This window comes from Palaemon carinicauda, chromosome 40 (genome assembly GCF_036898095.1).
Source record: "Palaemon carinicauda isolate YSFRI2023 chromosome 40, ASM3689809v2, whole genome shotgun sequence".
In the NCBI taxonomy this organism is placed as follows: domain Eukaryota; kingdom Metazoa; phylum Arthropoda; class Malacostraca; order Decapoda; family Palaemonidae; genus Palaemon; species Palaemon carinicauda.
The window spans coordinates 64,276,888-64,295,587 of NC_090764.1; the positions used below are offsets into that span (position 1 = coordinate 64,276,888).

General features: G+C 39.5%; 1 protein-coding gene across 3 annotated transcripts in view; it reads right to left on the bottom strand.

The window, feature by feature from the left end:
• Positions 1 to 18,700, bottom strand: part of DCAF12 (DDB1 and CUL4 associated factor 12-like protein) — a 198,135-nt gene that overhangs the window by 20,827 nt on the left and 158,608 nt on the right. For all 3 annotated transcript variants that reach the window (XM_068363829.1, XM_068363828.1, XM_068363827.1), the window contains exon 5: positions 13,786 to 14,472. In XM_068363829.1, coding sequence (XP_068219930.1) covers positions 13,786 to 14,472 — 687 coding nt within the window. The remainder of the gene's footprint in view (positions 1 to 13,785; positions 14,473 to 18,700) is intronic.

Here is an 18,700-nt window from a genome sequence, read left to right on the forward strand (position 1 = left end):
AGCCCTGGTCTCCATCCCCCTGACAACTCTGGGACCACAATCAGACTTGTAAAAGCCTGGAGAAATCATTTTCCTCTCCTCAATTGCTTTGTCAATTAGATTTGTACTTCTTCCCAAAGAGCTAGCTATTTTTTCTCTTGAGTTGTAGGAGTAAGTTGGAAAAACTGTTGGAGAAATTTCTTACACAGCAATCTGATTGAAGGGGATACATAGCCCACCTTCAAGACATGAAGAACCCAAGGTTCCTTTGCCTCTACATACAACAAATAGTCAGGCCTATTCTTTCCACAGTCTCCTCTGTCCTGATACACTTGACAACCCTGAGATTACCAAACAATTCTTCTTCGCTCAAGGGGTTAAATACTGCACTACATAATTGTCCAGTGGTTACTTTCCTATTGGTAAGGGTAAAATAAGAGACTTTAGCTTTGCCAAGCAGCTCTTCTAGAGGGTCATTCCCAAATCAAACTATCTCTAGTCTTGGGTAGTTCCATAGCCTCTATACCATGGTCTTCCACTGTCTTGGGGAGAATTCTCTTGCCTGAGGGTGTATACCCTCAGGCACACTATTCTACATTATTTCTATTCCTCTGAGCTTTTTAAATCTTAATATTTTATATATGAAAAATCTATTTTAATGTTGATAACTGTTCTTAAAATATTTTGTTTTCATTGTTCATTACTTCTCTTATAGTTTATTTATTTAATTAATTCCTTTCCTCACTGCTAATTTTCCCAGTTGGAACCCTTAGATTTATAGCAGCCTGCTTTTTCCCACAACGGTTGTAGCTTAGCTAGTAATAATAATAATAATAATAATAATAATAATAATAATAATAACAATAATCTCCACTACTTTTCAAAATCAGCAGCTGAAGACCAGACGGGAAAACAATGCTCGAAACAAGGTAGAATGAAAGAATTAAAACACTTCTTCAGAATAGATTGACCAAAAATCTTGTACTTTCTCAGTAAGAAATTGAAGGTGATTCACTGATGGTTTCATTTACACTAAAAGTTTCAATTTGATCATGCCACATAATTCTCAAAAATAACTTGCAGCCCACACACTGAAAACCATTTGTTTCCCACAGAAAAAACAGAGAGAATACGGTATAAAATCGCCCAAAGGCAATTCCTATATCCAATAAGGTATAGGCTTGTCAACAAATACAGAGCCATAGACTGGCTTGAGTTTGGCCAACCAGATGAGAAACTGCTTTATCACTATCACTAAATGTGCCTCAGAGATTTCTCACCATTGAGTCAAATACCTGTTCTTTACCTTCACCGTAGAACCCACATAGGCTGATACATCCTGTCCAAATGAACATCTCCTTTGCAATCTGGAACTTCGAGGAATATCTTGTACACTCCACATTGAATGTGGCCTAGTGATGATGAATCTCTTAGGACATTTAAGTTCTGCCCTACTGCCACTGGTTCATGGATTTACTTTGTATCATCAAAGGCTTTCCAGTATCTAAAATGAATTACCTGCACCTAACTAGCTTTAGGTAACTGGCAACTAAGGCAATCGGTAAATAGGCTGACCAATATATGAAGTTAAAATGTTCAAATTAATTATATATTTCTTTCAATGCAACATATGACAAAATAATTAAAAAGATATTCTTAAAGTTTTGATAAAATAATATGTAATGTCCATGTGGATGGGTAACAACACAGTAAACAGACCATAATTCGCGAGTAGATTGGCAATGATCCATATAGAAGAGTAAAAGACTTGGGCATTATGAGGGAACTTGAAATACCAGCCTTACTCTGCATTAACTATGTACTTTGCAGTTTATCTGGCTTTATTAAATAGTTTATCTTAAAGACTAATTCAAAATCATCTCTAAACATACAGTATTCCTAAACTGTTTTCTGAATGACTACCTACTACTTACAGACACTAAGGTGTATGCGATTGAGAGGCTTGTTCAAGAAAGTGAAGTACTAAACAGTATATTTAACTTATTGAGAAAAGGATAAAATTGGTTAATGGTCAAACTTTAAAGGGAAAGGTGCACCCAGTCATACAAACCACATACAATCGAAATGACTTGGTGAATCTTTATGCAAAAGGAGAATAATTAATTTGTCTGATGGAATAATATGATATGTCACACTAATCACATAACAATAAGAGACGTGAGGAGCGCTTATTTTACAATCGAAGGAATAAAATACCTAGATTAATATTTCAGCACATAAGGACTAAGCAGAAGTCAAGCGGTACTTACGGTACTTTAATAAAATGAGAAATAAGGATCCAGGATACCATCTTAGTCTTTAGCCTCACAAACTCTTAGGGTCGAAAAGACCAGCTGGAAATATGAGTGTGTGATAGTTATGTTGAAGAAGGGCAGGAGTAAATAAAGAATTTGAGAGGCTGTAAGAGGATCTTGACCTTGGGATTGAATGTATACAACCAAAATCATTACTGAATGGTGTACAGTATATGACCCACCAGTTACCACTTTAGCATAGGCTAGGGTTTGAAATTGGGTAGGTTAGGCCTGAAACATAACACTGAATCTAGAACTAAGTGGATTTCTGAGCTACCCAAAAATGGAGTTAATGGTGTTCAATTCCCAATATAACAAACCTGTACTCAAACTAGTTACGACTGAGGTAAAGATACGTTTGGAGTGGCAGTACTGTCATCATTCCCTCTATAAACAACAAACCCAGCCTTCTATGCTCAAAGAAAACCTTCTGAAACACTAGAATTAACTGCCAAGGAAAGATTTCAAGAACACTTCCTATGTTGAGCCATGAGTAAATTACCTTGCAAACCATGCATAAAAGATTTTTGTTTATTAGTTTTAATGATGAGCTTTAAAAGACACCATTATATTCTACTAAAGGTTATAAAAGTCAAAACATCTTGTGGCTTAGAAAATAAAGAAAACTGGGACGGAGGCCTCCGTCCTGGGCTTGTCTCGCCCCACGGGGGACCAGGCTGCTGCAGGCTTCATCGTGGCTGGTGGATGTCTCTCGCGTTCCTGCCGGCTTGTCCAGACTTGAAGGCTGGAACACGGCTGCCAGGCCGAAGGGGCGACTCTCTCCGCTGGGTGGATGGAGCCAGAACCTTCGCGGACTTATGCCTGTCTCCTAGGGCCTGAAGTGAGGACTCCCTCCGACGCTCAGACCTGCTGCAGGGGATGTACTTTGCGGTGGGAGAACGAGACCTTGGGAGCCAGCCAGAGGTATCCGGAACTGCTGAAGCTCTCAGGAGGTGGCTGCGCGGGATGGCGACACGCACCCATTCCTCCCTAGGGGAGCGGCTTCTTCTGTACTTCCTCCTGGGGGATCTAGCGTGCCTCCTGGCGTGGCGATATCTGGAGCGGGAACGTGAACGTGAACGGGACCTCCTCCTGCGGGACCTGTCTCGTCTTCTCCTTTGGTCCCTCGGAGCTCCATCCTCTGAGGAGTAAGAGTATGACTCGAACGAGGACCCCGAAGACCTGTAGGACCGCACCGAAGGCTCCGAGTCGTCCCACGTTGCTGGTGGTTCCACGTGTCGATCCGTAGGCGACGAAGGCTCCAGGAAGACGAGAGGGAGCGTTGCTGAAGGCGCTGGGGGAGAGCGAGGCAACTTCTGGCTGGGGAACCAGGCCTCGAACTCTTCCTCCAGCCTCATGGGCGACCTGAAGGGCGTCCTCGGCGGCGCCCACGCGAGGGGATCCGACGGCGGCGAGTCCTCCTTCTCGGCGTCTCCCCCGGCTGTAGATGTACCTGAAATACAGCTCCATGAAGCGGGGGAAGAGGCTGCAGCAGCCTTCCCCCCCCACATAGGATCGTCGGAAGAAACGTGCCCTGCTGGCACCAGGATTCAGGCCTCCGAACACACTCCCGTCCCTCCCTCAGGCCCCCCACTTGCCTGGACCGACAAAACATCCCCACTAGCAGGTATCTCAGACTCCTGGGGAAGAGTAATGGGCCTCTTCCCCACAACTGACTTACCTCGTCCCCTACCCTGGGTAGGCCCTGGGTAGGGGAAGGCGGCTGAGAAGCTCAATCTGACGAAGCATCGGGAGAAGCAAGGGGCGAGGAGACGCTCGGCTTCCTAGGGGACCTCTTGGACGCCTTCTTCTTGGTGCCGTATCGCACCCACTGCACCTCGTTCCAGGACTCGCACTCCGGACACGTGGCTGTAGGGGAACACACGCTGCCCCTACACGACAAACACAAGGAGTGCGGGTCGACTTCAGGCTTCGAAAGAAAAGCGCCACACGATTTACCGGCCATAGGCCCGGGACAACGACGGGATGCTCCATCACGCACTAGTAAGGCACCTCGAGACACAGGAACACAGAGGGAAAGGGTAGGAAAGGGTATGGAAAGAGCACAATGGGACCACGTGGGGTCCGCGTGAGACACAAAGGGGGTCGGGGACACAAAAGGGTCGCACTGGATAAGGAGAGCGCGTCGAGATGTTATCGCGATGCGACTAGAAAAATTGCTGAAGATCGAAACCTGAGCAAGCATCTCTCTGACCCCGGGTCACCTCGTGGCGCGTATCACTCCGCCAGAGGTTACCCCGAATAGAAAACGGGAGTAGGGTAAACTACAAAAAATTCTGGTCAGTTGGGAGGAGATCCCAGATACTCCTAAGAAAGTAGTTCGAGGTAAGTACTCCGTGTTGGAACAACTAGAATTTATAATAGAATAGATTTAATGAATCTTTAAACCAAGTAGCCATTCTAAGTGAAAGTGATAAGCTTATAAGGACTCTCATTCACAATGAAATGAAGTAATTGCGAGGTACACTTGGATACAGGAGTCTTTGGTACACCTTGTTCTGAAGAAGTGCACTCTAACATACCCTTACTTTGTGGAGAGTAATAAAAAATATAGTGTAGGGAGAGCTGGTAGAGGAGGTGGGAGGTGGGCTGGGCTAAACACAAGAACTTGCCATGCAGTACAGGTGTGGCTAGGTGTACTTCCTCAGAGTAAGGTGTACCAGGAATTCCTGTGTCCGACTGTATCTGCTGTACAGTATAGTTTGGAAATAGTTGCCTATGAATATTTTGCAGAAAAAGCCGCATTAGAACCAACCTAAAAGCGTAGTAAGGTCGTTTTATTGTAAGATTTCAAACGCGTTGTCCCAAAACTAATGTTTACAACTTTCATCTGGGGTGATCACATGATGCAATCAACCAGCTGTGCTGATCCATCCCCAATAACAATAAAAATTAAGAGCATCTATGATATGAAATGACATCTTCCAAAGTAAAAGGATATTGTTTAAGAGTGCTTACTTTAGCGAGAGGAGGGACATAAGGATACAGCTACCTACTCCATCCTCTACCTTCCAGTCTAGAGTTTAAGAAAGACTAGGGATGCGGAAATGCAAGGGTTTCACTGCAGAAGTACTAAAGTAATTCAAGATTTCAAGACTATGAGAGAAACTCAACTCTGTAAAGCACAAAGAACATTTAGAACTCTTACTGGAGAAACACTATGAAATTATGATTACTAGACATGACTATGGAAGTTAGCTTAGTTTAGGCAACTGGGCAGGAAAGTCAGACTTACTGCCCACAAGAGAAGGATTGTGGCCCTCTGGGCATAATAAAAGAATTTAAACTAAAAAAAAGGTTCATCATTAACTGTTATGATCTTAAGATTCGTTGCAAATGCTTTCAATCTCTATGTAAATGTGTTTGTGGTAGCTCAAGTCCCACTGATTACCGCCCAATTTCCATAACTCCCATATTATCTAAAGTTTTTGAATGTCTTCTGGCAAAACGTCTTAATAGGTTTGCTGAAGGTAATCACCTATTCCTTAGTTTGCAATTTGGTTTTCGTAATGGCCTTGGAGCATGTGATGCCCTTCTTACAATCTCCAATGCTGTCCAGAAATCCCTTGATTGTGGTCAGGAAGTTCATATGATTGGCCTTGATTTTAATGCTGCCTTTGACCATGTTAATCATGAGGCCCTAGTTTTCAAACTCAAACAGTTGGGAGTGGGTGGGTCGTTTCTTAGCATTATTATTGATTTTTTAAGTAAAAGATCTCAAAGAGGAGTTGTTGATGGGCACCATATTGAGTATAGAAATGCGATATCTGGTGTTCCACAGGGTAGCGTTCTTGGCCCATTACTTTTCATACTATATACACACAGCATGTGGTTTGGCCTATAAAACAAGCATGTTGCATATGCAGATGATGCTACTCTCTTTGCATCAATTCCATCCCCTGAATGTAGATCTGGGGTTCCTGAATCTCATAATAGAGATCTAGCTAAAATTAGTGCATGGTGCAAATTATGGGGTATGAAGTTGAATCCTAACAAAACTCAAAGTATGATTGTATGTAGGTCAAGGACAGTGACTCCTCAACATCTGGATCTCAGTATTGATAATGTTTGTTTAACTTTGTATGACTTTTAAAATTTTAGATGTGAATCTTGACAGCAAATTTACTTTTGAGAAGCTCATTAGGTCTGTGTCTTCTTCCATTGCACAAAAAATTGGCTTATCGAGTGTCTTTCAAGATTTTCGGTGATCAATCTATTCTGAAGAAGTGTTTTAATTCTTTCATTCTACCTTGTTTTGAGTATTGTTCTCCTGTCTGGTCTTCAGCTGCTGATTCTCATCTTAATTTGTTGGACAGAAACTTACGGTCTGTTAAATTTCTTATTCCTGATCTAGATATTAATCTTTGGCACCGTCGTTCAATTAGTTCATTATGTATGTTGCAAAATATTTTTCATAATTATGACCATCCTTTACATTCAGGTCTTCCTGGTCAATTCCGCCGAGGGCAGGCAGTTAAATCTTATAGCCAGGCCTTCTCCATCAAGAGGCTCAATACTACACAGTATTCTAGAAGTTTTATTCCAGCTGTGACCAAGTTGTGGAATGGTCTTCCTAATCGGGTAGTTGAATCAGTAGAGCTTCAAAAGTTCAAAGTTGCAGCAAATGTTTTTATGTTGAACAGGCTGACTTAAGTCCTTTTACAGTTTATATGACATATCTGTTTTGACGTTGTTACTGTTTTCAGAATGATTTATTGTTAATTTGTTCTCATCATTAATTTATTTCCTTATTTCCTTTCCTCACTGGGCTATTTTTTCCTATTGGAGCCCTTGGGCTTATAGCATCTTGCTTTTCCAACTAAGGTTGTAGCTTGGCTAGAAATGATAATAATAATAATAATAATAATAATAATAATAATAATAATAATAAACTAAAAGGCTTTGACAACAGCAATTGAAATATGGGAAATTGATATGAAAAGAAATTCACAATGCCAGCAGCCACAATAGGACCTAAAGCTTATCGATCTGATAAAAAAATGAGCAAGCTATAGTTCAACAAACAACAGCATGGGTTGTGGTGGCCTGGTGGTAGCGTCCTTGCCTGGTGATTGCCAGACTGGGGTTCGAGTCCAACTCAAACTCTTTAGTTCCTTAGGTTGCTGCAACCTCACCATCCTTGTGAGCTAAGGAGGGGGGGAAGTCTATAGGTCTATCTGCTGAGTCCTCAGCAGCCATTACCTGGCCCTCCTTGATCTTGGCTTGGGTTGAGAGGGGCTTAGGCACTGATCATATGTATATACGGTCAGCCTATAGGGTATTGTCCTCCTTGATAGGGGAATATCACTGTCCCTTGCCTCTGCCATTGATGAGCAGCCTTTACATTATTTAGATGCTGCTAAAACTTTTCAAAGAAAGATTTTAGCAAAAATTAAGAAAAGTGGGTGTGCTCCTAATACCTGAACCTTAACCTTTAAGGCCTTTTTAAGATTTGGATCCAATTCTTTGCAAGTTTAACTAGAAATGACATAAATATTTTGAACAGGACAAATTTAAAATTGAATTCCCACATAGCAAACTAATATCACTAGTTTGTCCAAAAATTACTGAATGGCTCTTACCAGAGAGAGAGAGATCTTTTCTGATGAAATACAACCATTTCCAAAGAAAGGAAGTGAAAATATTGCGACAGAGTATTTGTCTTAAAATAATGTTTGCTCTAAGGGAAGGCAAAAACATTTTGCAAAAGGACCAATATTTTGGTCCATTTACTAAATTATCAGTATCATTGTTGGTCAGTTTACAAAATGTCCAAACAGTTAGTAGCCAGGTGGAAAAATCAGCAAGAAAACGATAGAAGGTAGTGAACATAAAATGAAATAAGTTTAAACATTCTTAGAAATTATCTTATGCTTCAAAAGCCTACCTTGAATGATAGTGCTTGTGGTTTATTATGTGTTTAGCTGAAGCCAATGCTAATTTTAGCCATGAAATCTATAAGTAAAAGATCTTCCATTGGTTCAAAAGTCAAATTTTAAATACTGTAAAACCACATCTTAATGTAAAAAAAAATAGATTTGATTACTGGATGTCTTTTAATACTAAGAGCCGTAATTATATCGATTAAAATACCCGAGATGGATAGGCAAATTCCAGATGCTTTAATACAGAATTAAGATTGGTCTACAGTATATCCCGTTAGAGGCTGAGATTGAACACTTTTCAGAAGAGGATTATGTAAAAAAAGTTTACAAAATCATTCTAGCTAGTTTAGGTCATCATCATTATTAAAATCTTTGATAAAAGATCCTCTTTAATGCATCTTATTGTGCTGGATTTCTGCCTTAGTGGCATTGATTTTATGTGTCTTTCTCTATTGCCCTTTTCTTATTCTTTTCTCCCATACTGTAGTATGCCAGTAATCTGGAAATATTCATACTTCTTGAAAGGAAAATTATAGGGGCAAGTTTGGTATAGCCTTTTCTTTAAATGTGAAGGTACGAATATATAAACACACACACACCGCATTCCTCTTCTAACATCATCTTGGGCATGAGGAGTAGTGTTATTTATCAGTTTTTTAAAAGGAAGAACTTTGTCACAATAAATAACCCTGGGAGCGTTCCCAATGGCCGGTGTCCAAGAATTTTGGAATCCCTGCATATCCAGACAGAAAAACCAAACACAAACTTAATGCAGATGTTCTCATTGCTAACTTGCTGATGGCCCGTTGCCACATTGACTATGAAAAACCCAGGAAATGATGAACAAGAAAATGATAGCACTAATGGAAGGAGTCACCAATTTGTTGAAATGGATCTGACCCGCACAGTGACTGGACGAAGAAATTATCCCGACTGTGTCGAAACCGGAAATGAACCAACAGACTGCAATATGGAAGAAAAGAATAAGATAAGGGCAATAGATAAAGTCCTATATGAAATCAATGCCACTGAGGCAGCAATACTATACAATAAGCCATTTATTATTATCATTACTAGCTAAGCTACAACACTATTTAGAAAAAAAAGATAATGAAACCTCATGGGCTCCAAGGAAAAAAATAAGGAAATAAATAAACTACAGTAGTATATGAGAAGTAATGAATAAAGAATGTAAACAATATCAAAATAGACAAGTAGTAGATTGGCCAAGGCACCAACCATATATTGAGATACTACCACTAGTCTTACTGGGTCCTTTGACTGGCCAGATATCACTACATTAGATCCCTCTCTGATTATTTTTCCTTTGCCTACACACAGAAAATAGTCTGGACTATTCTTTACACATTCTCCTCTTTCCTCATACACCTGACAATAACCAAAAAATCTTCTTCACTCAAAGGAGTTAACTACTACATCGTAATTGTTCTGGAATTTCTTTCCACTTGGCAAGGCTAGATAAGACTTTAGCTATGGTAAGCAGCTTTTCTAGAAGAAGGATACTCCAAAATAAAACCAATGTTCTCTAGTCTTTACCATGGTCTTCCACTATCTTGTGTTCAAGAGTTTTCTTGCTTAAGGGTATGCTCAGGTGCACTATTCTGTTTCCTCATTTCCTTTCCTCACTGGGCTATTTTCCCTGTTGGAGCCCTTTGGCTTATAGCATCCTGTTTTCCCAACTAGGGTTATAGCTTATCTAATAATAATAATAATAATAATAATAATAATAATAATAATAATAATAATAATACATACATACATATACCTATGCACTTCCCCAAATTTTGGGGGGTAGCCGACATAAAACAAATGAAACAAAAAAGGGGACGTCTCCTCTCTATGTTCCTCTATGGAGAGAGATTCTGCACCTTAGGAAAGGCATCCATTTTTAGAGGAAGAAAAGTCTCTACTTCCTGGCAAGTATTGTAATGAAAAGGGATGCTGCTTTTTGGGACCTCTCAGACCTTATCTCTTCTTACGACCTCCGGACTTCAGACCCATTAAATGAATGCATCTTTCCTGGGGGACAACAAGCTTCCAAAGTCAGCCACAAGGGCAGTGGAGGTTTCAGTAGCCTTTCTGAAGACTGGCCTTCCCTCTTATCAAAAGTTCATACTCAGTCAAAAAATTCACGGTTAGAGAGTGAAGAATATGAGTACAATTTACTGCCCCTCCCATACTACTTCAGGCGATGGGTCATGCTGAAGGAGTGCGAGGCATGACAGAGCCACGGGTAGTGGAGATCACACGCCAGGGCTACTGCCTATACTTCCTGGTCAAGGCCCCCTTACTTCTACCTATAACTGGTCAAACTTGAGTTCTACACTCTGTACTCTGTGAGGATCAGATATCTGTGGGAGGAAGTCAGGTCAATGCCAGGGAAGGAGGCCATAATGAAAGACCCAAGCAGAATTCTGGCCTATGATGGGCAACAGTGACACAGAGAAGGGCCCACAAAATCACCAGAGTTTTAAAGAGAGTTGTTCACAGTCTGAAAGGCCTTGATAGGATGGAGATTGATTATACTGAAGATCAGGCATGGCTGAATGTGTTTCCTAAGACTTGCTCTCTTCCACATAGACAATAGAGTCAAGAGGATGACTTCCTGGCATCAGTAAACCTGCAGGAAGCATACAGCACTTACATATTCATCTGACATTGAGGAAATATCAGGTACAGCATGGTCTACCAGCTCAAGGCCCTGTGCTTTAGCCTTGCAACAGAACACAAGGTCTCCAAGAATGAGGGTGTTTTCCCGGACACACACAATGGGTATTAGCCTCAAGTGATACCTGGGCAACTGACTGATCCTGGCACACTCACATAGCACTGGTCAAGAATTTTAGCACTTTGTAGGTGCTCTGCCACCTATTAGGCTTACAGATATTGGTATGGAGGTTTATATCACTCAGGGAACAGTGAGACCAAAGGAGAAAACAATCCAGACACTAAATTTGCCTTCCATATATTTTGAAGATGCTCAGGCCACTGTTCGGAGCAATGGCAATTGATAATCAGGCATCATGCCTCTTCAACACCATGGCATATTTCATTCATCAAGAAGGCACTCATTCCAGTTGACCTGTGTAAAGTGGCAGTGAAGACCTCCCGATGGCTACAACTCGAGTTAAGAGTGCAGACATGAGCAACACTTGCCAAGAGGGGAACCAACTGATATACCTGTTACAATATCTAAGAAGCATAGGCTGCCCAGTATAGCTTCCTGCAACTACAGCCAGAATCTTTGGGAGCAAACTCTAGACTCCAAAAATGGAATGGCCTCAAGGCACTCATCCAGTTACTGGAAAGGCTGTGCCCTTAATCTTCCACTTGATTTTCAAAGCCAGAAGAACAATGTCAATAATCCATCTAGGTACAAGAAGAAATTGCTCAACTACCACAATCTAGAATTTATACATGTAATTAGAGGGTCGTAGTCTACTATCCCTTGAAAATTTCCAACTGAAAAGCAATCATAATATTTTATCACTAATACCAAATTGGTTGAAACCTACATGTTTCATGTGTGAATGTTATACTGTACAGCTGTCCCTAGGAGAAGAATTTTGGAAACGGCAGCTGCTGCTATAACCACTCCCTACAGAAGATCCATAGCTAAACTATAACAGGAAGATGGCCAAGTTTCCCACAAAGCATGACCAGCAAAGTATCCATACATTCAAGGCCACTAATTCTCAAATGGTGGACTTAGTCCTTTTCCTAAGGCCATCAATGATCTTTAACTGCTTTCCCAATTACAGGCATATCTTAATTCACCATATACAGTTGCAGCTCGGCTAGTAATTAAAACGATGACCGGCGATCTGGTCCCCATTACAGATGGGCACCAGAAGAAGCCAAACACACAAGCACAAGACATGAAGGAAGGTTCCTAGGAAAAAAACAATGGCTCTCTCATTATATCAGCTTACCACATTTCATAACAAAAAGTTCCATATGCAGAGAACAATACAGTACTGGCAATGCTTAAGAATTAACTCTGGAAACTAAAATACCTGTAAAATCTATAACCATACCAATTACAAATATAAAAAACAAAGCTTACCTGTGTGTCAACTTACCTTGGAGCAGTAAATTAAAAAAGTAGAAAAATATCTAATAAAATAAAATACCAGAAAATAATGAGAAAGTTTTAGAACAGCACCATAATATCAAAAGGGACATTAGAGAGGCCTAAAGCACAAGGTAATTGCACGGCGGAATAGCAGGTAGGCAACTAAACTCTGTTCAGACTAAAGACCTGTGCAAAGATGTTCTGAATTTAGGACAGCCTGCTGATCCATATATTAATGTATCTTATTTTGGCTAAAGCTGAAATTTACAGAGTTAACCCTTGAGTATGAATTAGTTTTCAAAATGATAATTTTAGTAATCCAAATACTAATCATCTAAATAATGATAACTTTAATAATAACAACTTTAATAATTTGAATTATTATCAAAATAACTAAAATTATCATTATGGAAACTAATTCATGCTCAATGATTGACAATGTAAATTCCAGCGTTAGGAAAAATAAGAAACATTAATATAGTGGATCAGCAGGCTGTACGAAATATAAAATATCTATGCACAGGTCTTTAATCTGAACAGAATTTAGTTCCTCATTGAATTTCAGTATCTAGAGGGAGCCTATAGGTCTATCAGCTGAGTTATCAGCAGCCATTGCCTGGCCCTCCTTGGTCCTAGCCTGGATGGAGAGGAGGGTTGGGCTGATCATATGTATATTTGGTCAGTATCAATGGCATTGTCTTACTTGATAGGGCAATGTTACTGTCCCTTGCCTCTGCCATTCATGAGCGGCCTTTAAACCTTTAAACTTTTAGGGATAAAAATCATGTTCAATTCACATAAAACCCACTAGCAGAGGGGAATTCATACTTTCTTCATCAAATTTCTAAAGAGGTTACGAACATACACGACAAGCTGAAAAGATCAGATGAATGGTGGTAACAATATATAAACAAGGTCATTTGAACCTTTTCAAGAACAGAATGAATATAATGACCCTTTTTAAGATCATTATCTGAAAAACCAATAAAATGAAAAATAAACATTATTCAAGATAAAAATTTATAAAAAAATTAAATTTCTTGGGAGAAAACAAGCAAGAGTTTGCAAAGAATAACAGGAATAAAAGCCAGAGAGGGAAATACCAATAATCTAGCTAAGTACTACAAGAAACTCTTTATGTACCATTGAAAGTTTATTGGCATTATTACTTTACCTCTAATATCTAGCACATAGAAATTATAAGAATGAATAATAATTGAAAATTGGGTAACATACCTAGGACTCATACCCATAGATAATTTGGCTATGTAAACATAATGAGTTTGTGTCAGTAAAGCAACTAGTAACCTTACATAAAGTTCTACCAACCCTTCAACTGCTTCAAATTTTCTAGAGTCAATTCAATGAGGCTACAAAAAATCACTTATGCGTAACTTCACAAACCAATACAACATAAACCGTGCAATAAATGACCAGAGCAAAGTGGAAATTATTACTGAAACATGACTATTGTTTCAGTGAAGCTTACCTTTTTTACATAATGTAATGTCCTAGGATCTAGTAGAGTAGTGTGAGATTTTGACCCAATAGCATATAGAGAGCTATCTTCCTTCCTGGTGAGACAAACGTTCTCCATGGCATGTGGAAGCTTCTTCGACATCTTCTGTGCAAATCTATTAGCATCCCAGACATGTACATAAGCATTAAGTGAGAGTGCTACAATTTCCACTAGGTTTGGATTAAATATAACAGCCCGAACTTTCTCAGCACCACTGCACTGTTTAACTTTAACGGGTTTAATGTGTCCGTAATTAGGAAGATTATTTGTATCGCTTTTGTCCGTTTCATCGTCAATTTTCCACAGGGCTAATCGTGTGTCTCTCGACCCAGACACTAAAAACTGATCGTCCAACCAACACATGTCAAATATCCAATCACTGTGGGCTTTTTCCCCAACACAAACGGGATCTAAAGTTGGAAGTCGATACACGGCAACATCGTGCGAGTTTAGGGCACCCGTTGCTAAGAGTGTTCGAGAAGGATTAATTTCAATTGAATGGATACCACAAGGCTGATCTGGTGGTCGCATGGCTTCCATGCTGCGTAATGACGGAATGATGTCCATTTGTCTGGTATTAACATCATAAACCATTAACTTATTGCACTTAGTCCCCATTGCTATCTGATGGTCACTTAACCACTGAGAGCAAAAGACCTGCAAAGAACAAAAGTCAAAAGCAACATCATATATAAAAATCATCACTAAATAAATCTAAGGACTATTTAAATTTTCTAGATTAAGAATGTTATAGGCTGAAAAAAAACATACAAATTTGATACTTGAAGTTCTTACGATTGTCCTGCTTCGTAGCATTTTAACAATTATACAAGTAATGCAATACCTGTAATTCTGAACTAGGGAAACACAAACCATATTTCTAATAATAATAGACAATAACAATATTAATAATCATTACTACTATTATCATTACAAGCCAAACTTCAACACCAAGTTAAAAATTACACCAATTAAAACAGAGATAGGATAGAATAAACTACAAGTGAGAAAAATAAGAGAAACTAATAATATAAATAGAAAAGTCAATTGAACAAGATAAATTAAAAAATTAACTAAAGTAATACAGTAAGCCCTCCCTCTTTGCAGGAGTAGTGTAGCAGAAACCAGAGTGAAGATCAAAATACAGAGTAACATTGTTGCCCCAGGGTCAGTGAACTAATAATTCCCAAAATCAACTTAACAACTGGTTATGTGCAGTCTACTAACATTAAATAACGCACTAAATTGTTTTAATACACTAATTGTGCAGTACACTGCTGTAGAAACTTGTATTTTTCCACTCTTTCTTTAACCCTTTTACCCCCAGGCTATTTGGAAATTTCCAGCCCTTAACCCCCAGGGGGTTATTTTTTTCCCAGCACATTTTGCAGTATATTTTTTTTTAAATTGCTCTAACAGCCTTAATTTTTGTCATAGAGAGGTCAGATTGGTCTCATTCTCTTGGAAAATGCCTGAATTTTCTCAAAAATTTATCAAAAATATGAAAAAAATATTTTTCATAGCATTTTCTTGCAAGGACGTACCGGTATGTCCATGGGGGTAAAGGGATGGCTTTTGTGAAACATACCAGTACGTCCTTTGGGGGTAAAAGGGTTAATAAACTCCTAAATCATCTATAACGCTGAATACTCTAGTTACAAATTTCATTCTCTATTTTCTTCAAAATTCCAAATCCTCAAATTTCATTTCTCTTATTAAGTTTAATGTTATATATAATTTAGTTATATTTTATTTTTACTTTAATATTTTTTCCCTCCCTCCCATTTCATTTTAATATTTGTTTCCTTCCGGTGTCATAAATGCCAAGCTTTTTAGTTTAAAAAACGTTAATTAACAACAAGAACCTAGTTCACATTCAATACAACATTACAGTATAACATTTTGTTTTCCATCTTCTTATGTATTTTCTTTTCCTTTCTGTTATCCACAGCTTTTTATTGTTCATTTCAGTCTACATTCATTCTTAATTCATTTCCATTTCTGTCTATTATCCTTATTCCCTTTCTTATTCCTCATCATCCTCATTTCAGAACTTCCCATATCTTATATTTTCATTTGATTTGATGCAACTTATGAACAGCATAGACAAAATTACCTTAAAAAAAAAAAACTATATTTTTTCCAGCATCTTTCTTTACTCTCGCTGAACCCTTTCACACTTGACTGAGCAACACCTGGAAGAACTATTCTCAATTTTTTCACTACCCACAGATTATATTGATTTGTTAGTTTTATAAATAAAATTGTCCTCCATCTCTCTTACTGTTAATGGAAAAGTGTGCATTTTTAAAAGAAAGTTCTTTAAAGATAGCATAACCTTAGAACACAAAATATATCTAACTCTATTTTTCATTGCTTTCCAATGTGTAAAACAAACAACAGTGGTCTGAACTAGTTATCATAAAAAAAAAATGACATCAATAAGTCTTTGATTTGAATAAGCTAACTAGCTGTAAAGGGAAGTTTTCTTTTCTCTCTGACTGTGGTGCTTGATACTGAAATTCAAAAATGACACATTTGAAAGTAATCTGTATTTTTCCTAACAATACAGCTATTGTTCTTTCTAGAGAAGCTGGCATACAGCTATAAAAACTTTCAACAAAGTGCCAATAACTGTTACGGCTGTTACCAGAGGTAGTGGGGAGAAGCAAATCCCCCTACTCAAACCGTCTTCACTTTAATCGTGGAGGGGACTTTCTCCTGGGGATTAGGTGATGGCAGGTAAAGTATGTGCAAAGAACAGGTTTGTATTGCACGTTATAGTACTTCTTCTGTCTCAAAAATGGAGGAAGAAGTAACTTGGAAGATTTTCTCACCAGAAGGGAAGTCATTTCTTCCAGAGATCTGCAAGTCTATTTTAGCAATGTACCCAGCAATCAACTTCACCAGTGTAGCTCCAACCATTGTCTGTTGGCTCTAAGAATATGGCATAGAACATTTATAGTCTCATCTCTCTCCAGCGGAGAGTAAGGGCCCTCATCGAGCCCATTTACTATGCAAATGTAGGCAAAAGCCTACATAAATGCAGGTTCAGACTTGCCTTCCTCCGTGCCAGGAGCCTTAGGGATAGCAGCTAGAGGGAGACTGCCGATAGAATCATTTTTGTCGGAGCATTAGTCGTACTCGAGTTTTGCCATAGGGAAACGTGGTCTAGGAAGGTCTAAGCCGACCCCATGGGGTGACACTGCTGCCGCTGCTTACTAGACCCTCCTCTGAAGATCTGGATCATTCGCAAGTTTGGGAGTTTGCGCAGGCTGAATGATTCGTAGCATTCGGTACTCAACTGGAGAACATAAATCAACGTTGGCAATCGAGACTTCATTCTTCCTATCACCGAGATCCTTTAGAAAATACGAATACGTTTGTATTTCTCGCTTCCAATCGACAAAACTGCCGTAAGTTCCGAATGTTTCCTCCCAGGGATCATATTCGCTTATGCTAAGTTTTAAAGTCCAAGTATTTTAAATACTAAGACAGCCAATCCGAAAGTTAAAAAGGAACTGCTTAGAATCAAGGAAGAGTCTACTTGAGGGTAAACTACCTATGTCTGGTTACGGGAAGGTAAAAGGGTAATACATAACTTGACTTCCCGTAAGGAATATAACTATCAAAACTAAGGACTTATTAGAATGGAGTTCTAATTGTATGCCGGTACATAGTCCTTGTCGGCAAAAAAGATCGCCTGCCCGGACACAGCTGTATTTGAGTACCTTTTTTGCCTCCAGGAAAGAGTTCTAAAAGAGCCTGAGCCCACTTGCAGGAATAATGTATGTGCAACATTATTGCTCCAAAAGAAATTGGTCTTCAACTAGTTGTAGCACTGTTAACATGTCGGTGAGCATGTGTGCACCCATGAAAAGTACATGCAGCTAGCGCAGCGATCAAACCTACGTCGGTATTAAATGTTTGCCTGCCCGCATGGCTTGCTATCGTTGGTAATCGTAAGCAGAAACTGACACTTCTCCCTTGGGACTAAAGCCTTGCAAAAAATAAAAAAATAACCTTGCAAGTATGTGTCGCTAGCTTGTTGTGTGAGTGCTCCGAAGCACTCTTCATTCCGTAGGGAAAACAAGCCCAAGATAATAACTCTGAAAGATTACGTTTCATGAAACTTGGCAGGTACAAGTGATCAGCAGTAAAGCATATTTGTGGCAATAACCATGAGGTTTTGTCTTGGTGAGTGCGCATGCATAAAAGAAGGCATTCGTTTCAGCCTTTTATGTGGTGTGGCGAACACCTGTATTTGTGTAAACCTCCTCAGGTAAGGAAGTTTTCCATGAAGAAGCGTAATCTTGCATGTAATGGTTTGTTGGCCCACAATGCCAAGAACACAAATACTAGGCAGATTTGCCAAGGCTTGCTAGCATATGCTGGCGAGTGTTAGCAAACGTTGGCAAGCACAGGCCAGCGCTGGTGAGCGTTAGCGAATGCTGGCGAGCGTTAACGAACACTGGCGAGAAGAGATTTGACTCCTACCTGAACGGATGGGTACAGGTAATGTGAGTAAGTGCAGGCTACCGAAGTAGGATCTCGCAAACTCGCAATGGTTACTAAGGCAACCTGAGTTGCTCGCAGACCTTCGTCAGGCAGAAGGGGTCAGCCAGAGTGCAACACTGTGCCTAACTTCTCTGCAATAATAAGGTCTTTTGCGAAGTACTCATGCTCATCCTAGACCCCCCAGGAGGTTTGTGAGTAGCCTTATGTCATCCCCTCAGAAGAGACTGGGTTGGATTTGAAAGACAGCCGTTTTTCCCTCGTAAGAAGTTGAACCCATGAGGTGTAGTTCCCAAAACACTTGACCTCATAAAGCTCCGATGACCTTTGCTGTATCCCAAAAGGCACAATGTAAGAAATATCTCTGAAG